The sequence below is a fragment of the Cicer arietinum genome, chromosome 1, assembly GCF_000331145.2.
Source record: "Cicer arietinum cultivar CDC Frontier isolate Library 1 chromosome 1, Cicar.CDCFrontier_v2.0, whole genome shotgun sequence".
NCBI lineage: Eukaryota > Viridiplantae > Streptophyta > Magnoliopsida > Fabales > Fabaceae > Cicer > Cicer arietinum.
In genome coordinates this window covers 4523053-4538810 of record NC_021160.2, presented here as the reverse complement: position 1 = coordinate 4538810, position 15758 = coordinate 4523053, and the positions used below count along the sequence as shown (strand labels likewise).

The 15758-nt window shown below is 34.7% G+C and overlaps 1 protein-coding gene across 4 annotated transcripts; it reads left to right on the top strand.

Moving 5' to 3' along the window:
* Nucleotides 1-6687: 6687 nt before the first annotated feature.
* LOC101500028 (uncharacterized) lies at nucleotides 6688-15432 on the top strand. 4 transcript variants are annotated; one of them, XM_012717724.3, is made up of 13 exons: nucleotides 6688-7037; nucleotides 7233-7336; nucleotides 7911-7997; nucleotides 8668-8714; nucleotides 9657-9714; nucleotides 9903-10016; nucleotides 10172-10279; nucleotides 11871-11964; nucleotides 12332-12420; nucleotides 13526-13621; nucleotides 13813-14027; nucleotides 14389-14587; nucleotides 15191-15432. In XM_012717724.3, the coding sequence occupies exons 2-13, from the start codon at nucleotides 7255-7257 to the stop codon at nucleotides 15241-15243; spliced, it is 1242 nt and encodes a 413-aa protein (XP_012573178.1). In that variant the 5' UTR covers nucleotides 6688-7037; nucleotides 7233-7254; the 3' UTR covers nucleotides 15244-15432. The 4 variants fall into 4 exon arrangements, with proteins under 4 accessions (XP_012573178.1, XP_012573160.1, XP_073221380.1 ...); XM_012717706.3 differs by having other exon boundaries at nucleotides 10163-10279; XM_073365279.1 differs by lacking the exon at nucleotides 15191-15432 and having other exon boundaries at nucleotides 10163-10279; nucleotides 14217-14528.
* Nucleotides 15433-15758: the final 326 nt, after the last annotated feature.

The following is a 15758-nucleotide window of genomic DNA, read 5'->3' as shown; positions in this document are numbered from 1 at the left end:
TTAGCGTTTTTGCATTCTTCAACTCTGTCATACTCTTCCCTGCTCAAAGCACACGTTAGAAATAAATGAGCTTTAGAGTTTAGGAGTACCTTTGCATTTTCATCAGCCGTCCATTGTGCTTGAGGTTTCTCATCGGAGGTTGCGTCTGCGTTGTTGGTTCTAATGACATGATCTCCATTTTCCACCACAGACCACATGTTGTCTTGTGATATGAGAAATAGCCTCATCTTACCTTTCCAGTGGTAGTAATCTGTACCATCAAAGTAGGGAGGTCGGCTGTATGATCCTCCTTCAGGAATGTACTTAGCTTTTGACATTTTTCTTTTTGGATCTTTTTCTCTTACACTGTTAGGTGTATTTTTTAGAGAACCTTGCTCTGATGCCAATTGATGTAGCTAAATATCACTAGAAGGGGGAGTTGAATAGGGATTTTGCTGTTTAAAAATAGTTTTCAAGAGATTTTAAAACTGTCATCTCACTGAGGACGAATTTTTTAATCCTTTAGTTTTAACTTGAGCAAAAGAGTAAGAGAAGAATACGAGAGAGAGACACACAATTTTATACTGGTTCACCCAAAGATGGCTACGTCCAGTCCTCACACCCTTGTGAGATTTCACTAACTTTCAAACTGACCAACCTCACGCTGAGGATGATTACAAACTGTGTATTCTTTAGCTTCACCAAGCTTACAATCAATTTTCAAATATTTTAAGTGTCACTCACAAGGAAATTACAAAGTAGTACGAGAGTGATTGATACTTAATACTTTCTCAAAGGATATACAAAGATATAATGTAAGATCAAAGAAAGTATGAAGTGAGGATGTGAATTGCTCTTGATAGCTTTAAGATGCTTGATTTTTTTGTGCAATTGTGTTGCGTATTTTATGATGAAGAGCTTGCTGCATTTTATAGAGGTCCAAACTGTTTGATGACCGTTGGAACTCATTTTCAAAGGATTCGAGGTTTTTCATCATAATTACATAATTGCCATTCAGCTTGTTAGGCCAGGCAGAACCCATCCTCACGTATGCAGGCCAGCTTCCTTGAAACTTGATCTTGAGATGTCTTTGTCTATTCTCTTTTATCAAGAGTGCAAAACTGTTTCTTTGACCATGTGAGCTGCAACCTTTTCAAAAAGCTTTAAGGACTAGGTTGATTTCTGTAAGACCCATAATTTTAAAGTACCTTTTATGTATTTTTGGTATATTTTGGATTTTGGCTCGGAGGCTTTTAAGCCAAAGTTAATAATATTTTGGAGTTTTATAATCAAAAAGATATTTCGATGCCAATTAGAATTTCTCGTCGATAAATAAATTGAATTTAACTGCGGAAAATACTTTACGGTTAATTTAAGGCGTTTCGGGTGAAACGGTAATTTAATAAATATCTAGATTTTGAGATATTTGTTAAGTTATATTTATTTTATATTCATATGTTTGCTTGGAGGGAAAAAGAAAGGAAAACTAGAAGGAAGGAAAAGGAAAAGAAAATAGTATATAAAGGAAGGAAGGAAAAAGGAAGAAAGGAAAAGCAAAGGAAAGAAATAGAAAGGAGGGAAAATTGAATTTTCCATCTTCTTCCTCAGCACTCACGTGAGCTTTAACCAAAAATCCATCCTTTCTCCATTCTTCGTTTTCGTTGCTTCCTTTCTTCAAAGCTAGTGACCCAAGGTTGGGTGTGAGTTAGATCAAGGTTTTCGTAACTCCACTCTTCCTCTTTGATTCGAAAACGAAGAAATACGGTTTTTGAGATCCAAACACAAACCCCTCCGTTTCTCCTAGATCCAAACCTCTTTTCTCGAAGAGATAGAAGGGAAAGTTGCTCACCTCCGTGCTACGGTGCTAGTGCACTACTTTGGAAGCGGCGTTGCAAGCGGAGATTTTACCGGAATTTCTCGCGGAACCGGAAACTCTCGATAAAGCTAACTTTGAGGTAAGGGCTCCTTCCAAACTTCTAGCTTGCATTAGGGACTTATCTGTAGTTGTGTGGGAAGGAAATTGTTAGGGTTAAATGTGTCGATTTGGGGAAAAACCAAACTAGTGCGTTACGGGTAAAACCCTAAGAGTTAGGTTTTGTTTATAGTGATGAATGTTTCGTGGTAAATGAATTTGAATGTCATTGTGTATGATTATGGGTAAATGAAACTTGATGTTTGTTAATTGGTGTGGTTGTTGTGAATTATGGTTTGAATGTGAAAGTATGTTTGAATTTGTTTCTGTGGAATTTGAAAACCATTAGAGTTAAACGAGTATTAAAAATGGGGAATCTTTTAATACCTCGGTTTACTTAATGTGTATTTGAGGAAAATGTTTAAGTTAACTGGGCGTTGAGAATGGGGAATCTCTTAATGTCTCGGTTACTTAACTATCGTTTTTGAAAATCGTTTCGGTAAATGAGTATTAAGAATGGGGAATCTCTCAATGACTCGTTTACTGAATGTTTTGCGAGAAAACCGTTTAAGTCAAAAGTATATTAAGAATGGGGAATCTCTTAATATGACTGTTTGCTTAACGTTTTGTTTTGAAAATCATTAAGTTAAATCGGTATTAAGAACGGGGAATCTCTTAATGACTTATTTAATTAATGTTGTTTGAAAGTCGTTTAAGTTAAATGGGTATTAAAAATGGGGAATCTTTTAATATCTGCATTTGCTTAACGATTGTTGTGAATGGAGTCTGTGTATGCTCATGCATTTCATTTGGTAAATTGTGTCGACCCGTGATAGGTGACACCTTGGTAAACTGTACGGACCCGTGATAGGTTGTACGTTTGCGATTTACATTTTAGTAAATCGTGTTGACCCGTGATAGGTGACACCATGGTAACTGTACTGACCCGTGATAGGTGGTACATTTACGATTTACATTTTTGGTGAATTGTGCTGACCCGTGATAGGTGGCACCTTGGTAAACTGTACGGACCCGTGATAGGTTGTACGTTTGCGATTTATATTTTAGTAAATCGTGTTGACCCGTGATAGGTGACACCATGGTAACTGTACTGACCCGTGATAGGTGGTACATTTACGATTCCCGCTTTTTCTTTTAGTAAATCGTGTTGACCCGTGATAGGTGACACCTCGGTAAACTGTACTGACCCGTGATAGGTGGTACGTTTATGATTTACGCATTTTAGTAAATCGTGCTGACCCGTGATAGGTGGCACCTCGGTAATTGGTACTTTGGCCTGCGATAGGCGGTACAATTATGATTTACGGCCCTTCGAGGAGGGTTTTGGTTTGGAATTCCGAGTCCATGCATTTTGGCATATACGCATTGCATTAGGGTGCCTGGCACGCGAGTCATGTTTGATTTGAGTTTATGATTGAGTGATTCGAATTTTGATTTATCGTGATAACTGAGATGAAGGTGTTAAGTGCTATGTGTTGTGTATTGTGTGTGAGTATGATGGTTATCGAACCTTTGTGTGTCGTAGTAATCGCGTAGAAATTGCTAAGTGTTAAGTGGTGAACTTGATTAGGAATGACTTAGGTTAATTCATGAATTTTTGGAAAACTGATCAGGGAAATCGATTTCCCAATCGATTGGATGGGTAAACAGGGACTTGGCCAATTCACAAAATCGATTAGCCAATCGATTTTGTAAATCAGCCTTTTTAAAATCCCTTTCGAAATCGATTGCCCAATCGATTAGGCCTTAAGTCAGGGGCTCAGGAACCAATCAATCGATTTACCAATCGATTGAATTCAGCCCAGGATTCTGTTTTCATTAAGAATCCCTCACCAAATCGATTAGGAAATCGATTGGCTCGAAACCAGGGGCTCAGGAACCAATCAATCGATTTACCAATCGATTGAATTCAGCCCAGGATTCTGTTTTCATTAAAAATCTTCACCCCAATCGATTGCCCAATCGATTGGCTCAGTGAAAATCCTCATTTTTAGTTGTATGATTAATTGCTCATGAATCTATCCATGTTTTGTTTTATCATGTGTTAATTAGGAGATCGAGAACTGCATTTTACCTTCATTTTCATTGGCAATGTAATGTATGAACTTTTCGCACATTGAAAATCCTGTTAAGGTGCATGCTTAGTTAAAAAGTTGTTTTGAGCATTCAAAAACTTAATTGCTATGTGTTAACTGTTATTTTCTGGTTGGTGACCCTTTACACTATTGTGGAAATCTGGGCTTTGCCCTCAGATGAGAGTCAGGACGGCCCTACTGGTTCGTACCCTACGGACAGGGATGGAGATGGGAATGCTTGACTGCGGTTGTGTTAGGAGGATCTCACGGGGCGCGTGGAGATTACTCAGGGTGTATAGTTTTTGGTAGGATGATCAGATTAGGATGATGTATAGGGACTAGGGGTCCTTCTTTTTGGTTTGGAGTATTTTAGTTTTGGAAAACTGTACTTATACAAATATTATCAGTTTTATATCATCTTTGAATGGGTCCCATGTACCATTTGATGTTTATGTAGAAATGTTTTGGATTTGTAATTGGAGGAACTTTTCCGCTGTCTGTAAATTATAATGACTCAATTATTTATCCAAAAGCATTTCCTGATTTATTTCTTTGTTCGTTTTTAATTACTTTTAGAAAAAAAAAAAATATACCCTCGCTTTGAAAAACGGGGTGTTACAATTTCAACTTTTGAGGTGATGTTGACAAGAGAGAAAAAACCACCCTATTACATAGGACTGTCATACTCAGTCCGAGGATCAGATATGCTTTCACATGTGATCTTCCATTTTTGGCTTGTTTGAAGTTGCCTTTTGTTAACTTGACTTCTTCATGTATTAAAACGTGCAAGCCCAATAAATGATCTGATTTTAGCCTTTGCACATGCTTGATGGGTTGCTTTCAATTTTAATGGACCATCCTCAGCCTATTCTATCATCCTCTTAGACTTAGATCTAGTTGTTCTTGTCCTTTTCCTTTTGGCCTTCTAACTTCTTTATTTCAAATACTTTTACTTATTCATTCTTTGACTTTATTGTTCATTTATTTAATGAATAAAAGCATTTGTACTGGTGAGATCACAACTTGGGCAGATCTGGAGATTTTCACTTTGCAGCCCATCCTCACGTGGTTCATCTTGATCATATGCCATCCTCACGTGGTTTTCCATCCTCAGGCCAAAATCATATTTTCCTTCTTTTTGCCTTAATGATTAATAACCTATTATCTTATATGAATACAATCAAGAGCACATGTTAGTCATTAACCACAATCATAATCTCTTAAGTAATTTTGTTATCATTAAAATCATTTGAGAGATTTTGTCTCAACATTATCTCATGCTCGCTATGATCCAAATGAAAAGTGAAAGATTAATTAATTTGAATAGGGCCATACATTAGGAGTCACTTGGCACAACTTTAAGTCACAAGAGCGGGGAAGTCTTCAAGGTGTGGTAAAAACCATATCAAAGAGTGTCTGACAGGAAGAAGCATATGCTATTGGTTAAGTAGTCTGACCACACAATTCATAATTCTCCTATGAGCAAAAGGTGGGGAGATGCTAACCCGATTAACCCAAACTCAGGGAGAGCATACACTCTGAATGGTAAGCAGACTAAGAAAAACAATTTGTTTACTGGTACGTGCTTTCTCAATCATGTATAGCCAAATTTATATACCAAAATATCAATTATCTCTTCCAGAATTGTGTTTTTGGAGCGATGCTTAATTACATATAATTTTATACACCACAAGCAATAAATAATGAATATTGCTAATAATGACAATATAAAAGACAAACCTATTATTTATTTTTGTAATGGTATATAAATTGATTTTGACCCTTACTGAATTAAGATTTTAGCTATGTCCATGGTTATAGTCCATTTAAAATCTTTCTCATTATGTCGAACCAAATACAATTTTTTTTCTCTTCTCTCTTGAATGTAACATATTTCTAGTTTTTTTATTCTCTCTCCTACTTTCTATTAAAATCTTCTACTTTTTCTGTGTTGAATTTAACACGCTTTAAAGTTCATTGACTAATTAAAAATGATAAATGAATTTAAAACACTATTTAACTTTAGAAAAAAATTATTATTTCTTTCCACATTTCCTATACACTGCTAGAAAGTAATAAAAATAAGTCAAAATTAGACTATTAATTTGTTGAATTTGACTTATAAATAAACACATCGAATGAGCGGTGTAAAAAGTACTTACCAAGATGTTGCTTTGACCCGAGATGGTTTGTGGGCCAAAACAATGTTTTTACGGGATGTGCCAAACACACTTGCTAAACGAATTTAGGATTATATATGCACTGCCATGCATTTTGACTCTTCAATCAAAATTGTTCTGTTTAAATTTTATGGTAGATTATAATAATTTTAAACAAAATTGTTCTGTTTAAATTTAAATCATAGTCACAAGAATGTAAATACACACTACCTACGGACTGATTCTGTTTTTTAGTTTTCATAAATTCCCTTTAAACATTAAATATAAATAATTCTACGTGAATCAATCTAAATATATTTTATGAAATTTATTTTTTTTTTGATAAATTTAAGTGAATAACTATAAGAGTTTAATTGTTATATCATATGATCAATCCATCATAATCATTTACGAACAATGAAAAAAAATATAACTTTAAAAAATAATATTCAATAGATTAAATGATCAAACGGTTATAATTCACTTTGTAATTATAAAATATAAAAGATATAGAGGCGATGGTAGTAGTAGAGTGGTATGGTGCATTAGAGTGCATTGAATAAGCAATAAGCAAAGCAAAACGCTTAAACGCTTAAACGGAGGAACTCGCTTCTCCAAAAGCTATTCTTATTTTTCCCTTCTTCCACTCCTCCATCTTCTCCAACGCCTTGTCACATTCTTTCATTCTACCAATATTTACCCCAAACAAACCCAACGGTAAATCCTCATCCTCTTCACCTTCTTCTTCTACGCATTTTCTCTTCCGCCATTGCTTTCCTCATCCGAGCCTCCTCTGCATTTTCTCTACATCCATTCCTCTCAGATCATCTCCTTTCCCCAATTCGAATCCAATTCATTGCACCTTCCTCACTTTTTAGGGTTCTCGTCGAGGTAACGTTCTTCCGTTTTCTACGTTCCTTTTATTTCTTTATTTATTTATATTTTGAATTATTTATTTCGCGAATGATTGTTTGCCGTGACCACATTCTTCATTGTTTTCTACATTTCGTGTTTCGTATTCATCTCGATCGTTATATTTCATTGTATCAATTTTGTGTAATGCTATGATCATCATCGTTGTTGTAGGTATACTGTTTTTTCCCTTGCAATGGTATGTTCTCCTGGAAGTGGGAGAATGGAGGTTATGGCAAGGCTTCTTGCTGCTGGATGTTTCTCTCAAACTGTAGGAGGTAATAGAACCAGACTCTGCCTCTTAGTTTTTCTTATGCTGACATTGTTTTGTGAAATCATATTATATTATTTAGGTTCAAATATGTTTTTAGTACCAAAAATATCTTGTACTTTATTTTGAGTTCCCTGCAAAATATTTTTTGTTTTCAGTCATTGGAAATATACAATTTTTGGCTTTTGCTGTTTATTATTTTGTTTTAGTTCTTACAAGGTTTGTTTTTATTAGAGTTGGTCTTGTAGTTTGTGTGATATTCATTTAGTCCTTATGTAGCTCATATTGAAGATATTACATGATCAATTCCAACATAAACAAACATTTAAAGCACTAAAATAAACTAATAAGCACCAAAAGCGAAAAATCATACACTCCTTTGCATGGACTAAAAACAATTCTTTTTTATGTGGATTAAAGACAAAAAAATTATATTTGTAGGGACCAAAAACATATTTAAGCCTATTATTTATTGTTAACATATGCTTTTACTGAAATGTAATACTGTTCCTATATTTAATTCATGGAAGTTATTTTCCAATTTTTTATTCTCATAATTTGTTTTTGCATGGCCTTGGAAGATGACTTTGCTCGACAGAAGTCAGCTGCTGAGTATATTTATAGACAACTTTGTGAGGCAGATGAAGCAAATTTGCTTAATGAAGAAGGTTGCCTTGATCTCTTTTTCTCTAGTGTGGATAGTCTCCATTGGATATTAATTGATTGCTCTATTTTATTTAATTCAGGGATTTAGTTTTTACTTGAGTTGGCAGCAGAATGAATGTGATGAGTGTCAAATATTGAAAATTAATAAATTTCCTTTTTTGTTTTGTTTTGTTATGGAGGTGGTTTAGTACTACCAATAGTGATCCTATATTTAAGGTAGAGTACTCCTTCTGTGTGGAGTGCCATGTTCACATTCAAAGACTTTTTATATACCCAAGAAAGTGAAATGTCCTAATGAATGAAATACTCCTACTCAAGCTGGAATAATATAATCCAAACCAAAATAAACTCTTCAAGTACCAAATAATAATAAATAATCTCTAATAAAAAAACCTCAATTACAAAAGGACCCAAAATAGTCCAATCTACCTCAGAGGGGGAGAACAAGTGCTTCACCGGTGTGAAAAGGACTTATGGTTGTACTAGCCTGTGTAGTTTTCACAATTTTGCTATTCTGCTATTCTGCTTTAGCCTTCTATCATTTCCTTTACTTCTTCTTCATGTGTACAATAGTTGATTTGCTTTCCTTTTCCAGGCTTCAATTTTTACAGGTACAGTCTTCACTATAGTCTGGGATATTTAAACTATTGCTTAACATTTTATATATTACAGATATGCATGTTTATGGTGAGAGGCCCATGACTGATCCCTTGCAGCTGGTAAGGTTTGCCTTTTTTTTTATCCCCCCTTTTTTTGTGTGCTAGTGAACTAGTATTAATGTACTTCTTCCCAAGGGCCTTTTTTTGAACCTTTCATATATATTTTTTTTATTGGTGTTGAGGATTTACTGAAATTCAACGGATCCATCCCTGTGTTACTGGGTATGGCAGATATATATATGGCCGATAATTGTTTCCTTATGTTTAGGAATTAGGATACCTTAATTTGCACATTTCAGTTTAGTCTTTAATCTAGCACAATTTCCGTCATTAGGCTTTGTTCTAAATTCTATTGATCACTATATGATTATGACCCTCTGCAATTTCTATGATATTTGCCGCGAATAATATGATTATATAACTGATGTTGTGTGCTTATGCAATGTGTAACTTTTAGCAGAGTACATACCTTATCCTCTAAGAATTTTAGATACAGTTTGACTTTGATACATTAGCCTGGCTTTGCATATTGTATAAGTGAACTCTTTCAAGTCTTTTGTGAGCTTATAACGTTATTTTATAATTTTTATTTGTAATCTTTAATTTACGTCTTTAATTGATTTATCTCGTTTAAGATGTCCAGTGGCATTATGGGCTGTAGCCTTTTCAACATTTTTCTTGATTTTTATTTTTGAAAGTTTCTCTAATATGCAACTGCTACCTGTAGAATTCAGTGTCATTTTGTGTGGATGTATTTTTATTTTCTGTCTACTCCAAATGATCAGTGAATTTAACCTTCTTAAATATTAAAGGATGGCGTATTCATCACAAGTGAACAGTGAATCATCCAATAGTTTGTTGGATGCAGCTTTTCTTTTATAATTACTTTCTAAATTGTGAAGTTGATTTACATATTACAAATTTCTTTACCTGGAGAGATTATCAGCTTGAAATATAATCTGGAATCAATTCATTTAACTGGTTGTCTGTATCCTTTTTCAGGTATGCTGCAACACTTGCAAGAAACCAATCAAGGACAGCCAATTTGCTGCTCATGCAGGTCTGGTGGACTATTTTCCATTTATTTTATAACTTTTTGGTTCTTATTTATGGGATATCTGAGGTTTACAACCAGTTACTGCATGGTTTTGTCTCATAATATTATTCTTTCAGTTTCCTTTTGCTCTGGAAGGTACTAAATATTGAATCTTCCTCATTTTACCTCCTTATTTTTCTCTATTTTTTCAGAACTTTGTAGATCGTTAAAACTCACAGAACAAACTGGGCTGGAGCTTAATGGCAGCACAGGGAATCGAAAACCTCCAAAGAAAGAAAGGAAAAAGTTATCAACTTCTGCTGCAGGTAACCTTAAAAGGAGAGATTAGGCAGTTGCAAACTTTTGAAGATACTATTACTTTCGATGGAAGTTCTTAAGTTTTTCTGAATATATTTTAATGGTAGGTTATAGTAAAATAAATTTTTGTGCTTCGTATCCCCTCATAACCTAGCTAATGCAGCTGGGAAGCGGAGAAGGTCTGAGTCGGTGAATAATATTGACACTTCTGTGTCACAGTCCCACTTGAACAGTCAAATCAGAGTGACTCCAAATTCCACTGAGGTTAAAGGTAAAAGCTCTTTCTTTTAAGTTCCGTCCGCTTTTGTAATTTTGTGCAATAAGTCAATGTATATCTTTGGCTCTCACTTTTTTAACCAATTTTTTTTTTGTATTAAGATAAGGTTAAAACAATTTGTCAATATATTTTTAGATAAATAATGGCTTCTTGGTGTTGATAAGATTTCCTAGTCAATTGATGCCAATTCTTTAACTTGTTATGTTGGCTTTCACACTGACCGCCTCCTCAACAACCAAATAATATTAGCGTTGCCCTAATGATGATTTTTATTGAACAAAAATAGCCTCTCCCAGCTTATAGAAAACTCAGCCTCTCCCCAATTATTATATCTGTGTGCTCCTATAAATTGAGTTAACTTGCTCACAAAATTATTTCTATGTAAACTCCAACTCACATAGATTCGTATAGACTCGCAAGGAATCGCAAGTTTGGGGATGATAGAACGGGTCTGCGACATAATTGTTATTTTCTTCATGACATGCCTAAAAGTAAAATGACAGTGGGCAGTGTTTTTTTAAAAACTAACTAAAATTCAACGTTCGAATGATATGGCTTTGTAGTGCACAAAACATTAACCGTAGTTGCAGCACTCGATTCTATAGATTAAGATTCCAACTTGAATCCATCTGCAGTGGAGGTGAATGACGCTGTTTTGAGTCTCAATCCATTGCTACCTTCAAGACAAAGTTATAAATCCGAGAAAATGAACATACCTAATATTGCTAGTTTGCATTGAACACAAAAGGCTAACAAGGTGAATGAACTCAACTCCGATGAGCTGAAACCTACCAAACAAAATCCAGCTCCAATGAAGGGAATCCAGTCCCACAATACTTCACTATTTAGTAATTTTGAACCTTGTGATCTGTCCATTGGTTTTGAACTTGTTATGCTCTTTTTGCGTGTTGAGTTGTGAACCTCTGTTTTGTGGTATTCCAGTCTGGTCTGACCAGTGTAGTTAAATTGCCATTCAGCTCACAAGATTGCACAATCTTACTATTTTTTTCAGTTCTCTGATCCCAATTCTGAATGAAATTGCGAACTTCTAAGATCACCTGAGATCATGTAAACTGGTGGGATTGTGCGAATGCCTAAATTCTGGTTTTTAAACACCTGTTTTCTGGGTTAAAACTTAAAACAGATGAGTGCTAACCCGATTTCTTCCAAAACTACGAGTCTTCAAACCTCTACGTGAAGAGACTTGCTGCTGGTTCCTGCTCATGCCCATGCCATAGTGTTGGCTCCTCTGTAACTGCAAGTGTGCCTTCTAAAATTAATGCCCTTATGCGGTCAACATAAAATTTGTATTAAGTAGATTGCATAGACTCTAGAGTTTGAGGAGAGAACTTTGCTGCATAGTCAATATTTTGATCTGATTTTATTAAACCTTTTGAAATATCAGTTAATGTCGACTAGTTAATTTACTTCCAGAAATGTTTAATGTGATTTTGATAGTTTAGACAATTAAATTCTTATGTTTATTTGGTGCATGTTATACATTTTTTAATCTATTTTCTCTGTAATATGGCTGGGTTATGGATAATATTGCTGTTCTAATCAATTTGAATCCTCAATTTTGTAGATATGGCATCTTTGTTGGAGGATAAGGGGGTTAATCATGGAAATAGAGTTCTCCAGGCTTCAGTAATGCATCCTCCAACAAAACGACATAAATTGTATGCTTTCTTAGTCCATCAGTCATCACATATATCTTGAAGTTGGAATAACTTTAGTAGAAAATTAAATTGAATTCTTTTGTTGTTATATACCTTCACTTTCCCTCCCCCTTAAAAGTAATTTACTACTTATTATATAGAAAACTAATGGCAAAGTTTATCAATAATCAAGTAATTGGGCTTGGGCTCAAACTTATTGTTAGTCATTTGATCCCATTCCCAGCATAAACTATAACTAATATGACTTGCCCTGCTTGCTATATATTAATCTTGATTACTATGAAATTAATGTTTGGCATTCAATGTTTCTCCCCATTTCTTCTTTCCGCCGTAAAGTGAATTTGTTCCGAATGTGTTTCTGATGCAGGACAGCAAGCACACATCCAGCGTTACTAGAAAGACATGGAACAGAGTCTGGAGTGACAAAAACTGTGAGTTTAACAGATGAAATTCCTCGTAAGTATCCAAGTTTGTGCTGAAGTCATTTGTTCTTGCTGGACTCACCATGATTAACTTTTTCTACTAAATTTTGTATAATGAATTATCATTTGAAGAAATAATTGCTGTACTTGATGTCCAAACAATTATTAAATATTTTTCATCATATGTAATTTTTCCGACACCGAAGCATATGTAATTTTTTATTGAGAAACTACTTGAGTAAGCACACAGCTTGCAGTACTAGATAGCCATAAAACAGAGTCTTGAGTGACCAAAACTATGAGTTTAACAGATGGAATTACTTTTGATCGTCCAACTTTGTGTGCTAAGTCATTTGTTCTTGACTCACCATGATGAACTTTTTGCTAATAGATTTTGGCTAATGAATTATCAATTGAAGAATAAAATGCTGTATTTGATTTACAAATAAATAATAACTTTGTCCCATCATATCTCAGCTAGGGATATGCTAGAACATGGGCATGTATACTTTGAAAACATGTTAGCATGACATCTTGGACACATTTGATTCCTGAAATTTCCTTTTTTCATATATAAGATGCCAGAAATTCCTTGATATTAGTAGTTATGAATTAACATGAAAATTATGTTTTACTTTCCAAAAGAATACATGTATATGAATATTCATTTTACCAAATCAAGTTGTTCTGCATTCATAAATTTAAGATTGGCAATACCGCAATAAGCATGTTCCTATCCACCTGTGCCCAAAGTTGCAAATCTCCAATAAATCTATCCATGGCATCAAATATGAAAATTGAGTTTAAATGTAAAAAATAGTTTCATACTTTTAAAATTTTTGATTATCTGGACACTGAAGGTTATCTAATTTTTATGAGGAACTACTTGGAAACTGTTTATTTTCTTCCAAGTATGGGCAAAAGCCTCTTTTGTTAGTTGTTTGAGTAAACGAATTGTAGTCTTTCAGAGTTTTTGGTAATGTTCTATTAATTTTTTATTTGCAATTGTGTTTTTGTTGACTTTATATGTGTGGAAACACAGTGCATACTTTGTTTTTTAACCGAGTTTGTTATGTATTTGGGGTTTCAGTCCTGGCCATGGAAAGAATAACCTAATTATTTTTCCTGGTTCCATTTAGGGAAGGATTTGAATGAGAAGACTGTTTCAGAACATGGAGAGGGCATCCATAAGAGCGTTCCGCAAGACAATATGCAACAACGTTTGATGAAAAATGGTATATAAATCAAGATATTTGTTCAGTTTAACAAGTCGTTAACCTTTTTTGCAACTCTTGTGGAATGGAAGCCCATTCCTCAAATACTTATTTCCTTCAATTCTTCAGTTTTGAGTAGGTTCTAATATGATTTTGCATTCTCTCTCTTTCTCTGGTGTTGGTTCAACACTTGCACATTTTTGTTAGTTTAGATTTTCCTGCACCTCTTGCTACGAAGATATATTATTCTCAAAGGATCAATCGACTGCGTGCCGCTATACGTCATCAGTACTTTGAGAACTTGGACGAGGAATTATGTACTGATGTCTCGTGTCCAAAGACATCACATAGAGAGATGGTTGCATTGCAAGATTCGTCTCAAGGGGACCCTTCATTTGAACAAACGGACAATGTGCTCAACAAGGAGGTATGTTAATATTCAATCTTCTTATTTAAGGGTGTTTTGTATTATAGGTTTTATTTAAGTCTTGTGACGTATCTTATGTAGCTTTTATGTAGTTTAGTGTTAGATGTATAAATCATACAAACATGATTTAACGTGTTGTATGTTGTTGGCTTCCGATGTATGTTTTAATCATTTGTTCTTATTAAACAGAAAAGGAAGAAAGTGATGAGAAATTAAGACCTACAATCTACTGGCAGGCTACAGCTTTCTGTCTGATTGCTAAAAGACTGAATTGCGTGTCATCCCTTCCTTTCTTCCCGCCCAGAAAAGTTCAGTTCCATGCAAATGACAAAAAACTGACTCATTATTTATTTGAAAACAGAGCCACTTGACAATGATGTACTCCGCCCAAAAATCTGATCATATTCTTGCAAAAAGCTCTGAAGTTTGCTTGACTAAAGCAGGAGGCATGCCTAGTCGTGGCTTGTCAAATCAGTTTATTCATGACAATGCAGCTACTCATGCTGGTTTAACTAATGGCAATTTTCCTCCAAAGGCTTATTCTTTTGCAAGCAACCCAGGTAATCTGTTATTTATGTTGTCTTTTTGGTTTCATTATTATACTAAACCACATCAAGGATAGCATATGCTAAATTAAGAAACTTCAGAACTCATCAAAAGAATGTGATAGAACCCGTGAATTCAAGAAAACGAAATGTATATCATTGATTGTAAAAGGTTGAGCTTGAAGCTCTACAATGGTGGAAAATACTAAAGAAAGATAAACCAGAGCATAACTGCTCCTAAACCTTAGAGAAATCCCTCCTAAGTCTAAGTGTTCCTAGACTTTTCTGAATGCCTTCATAACCCCCCTTCCCTCCTACTTATAGCAGAATTGTTTTAATCAGGGAATAACCACCTAATTCTTATTCTTTATTCAATCCATCTATTAGGCTAAGGCCCAACATTCAGTATCCTATCAGAATGTCTCTCTAACTATGTGACTGCTAGTGGCTTTCACAACGTTTTGATGCTCCCTGATATGATACAACTAGTTTTTAAGTGCAAGCTTTGACAAGAAGCAACCAAAAATGTTACAAATTTTCCTTTTTTTTATGTTTTGCATTAGGCTACTATGAGTATGAGAATATGTTGCACATAAGGATAATGTGTTTGTTTTGTAGGAAATACCCTGGGAACCATGCAACAGCTAAACGGGAGTGTTTCTGTTCTTTAGTACCCTTGGTGGGAAGTTTTTGGCTAGGAAAAAGTACAGGTGACCAGTACATTGAGGTTAGGATTTAGCTCTTTTTTGAAGCCGATAAAGCAAGTTACTCACATTGTTTCTCCCTTCACATGCCTTGTAAATGAAAACTTCTGCTATATAAAGGATGGGAATAAAAAAAAAGTTCGTTCTATGTCTGAATTTCATGTTTTTATTGCTGACACCGGCAAGTAAGAGTAGTATACCAATTAAGATTTCATGGAATAGTTAAAGAGATAGAGTTTTGGTTTTGGTGGTCAATTTGATCAAAATTGTCGATGGAGTTGGCCTAAAACACTAGGATTCATTCATACCGGTAAGTCTGTATTTCAAGTTTTTTTGCGACATATTCTTGAGATAACCTGCATTATTTGATTTAATCCATGATCACAGAATTGCTGAATACTATGTTAGTTCTATTACAAATTATACATTGCGTTTTTTGACTTCCAAAAATTCTATCCCAAGTACATAGCCAAGCAGGGCCT

What these genes read in the sequence shown, in the direction of transcription:
- LOC101500028 (XM_012717706.3), top strand. Translation starts at nt 7,255, where the DNA reads ATGGTATGTTCTCCTGGAAGTGGGAGAATGGAGGTTATGGCAAGGCTT. An exon ending in TTTCTCTCAAACTGTAGGAG is followed by an intron (nt 7,337 to 7,910) that starts GTAATAGAACCA and finishes TGGCCTTGGAAG; the next exon opens with ATGACTTTGCTCGACAGAAG. An exon ending in TGACTGATCCCTTGCAGCTG is followed by an intron (nt 8,715 to 9,656) that starts GTAAGGTTTGCC and finishes ATCCTTTTTCAG; the next exon opens with GTATGCTGCAACACTTGCAA.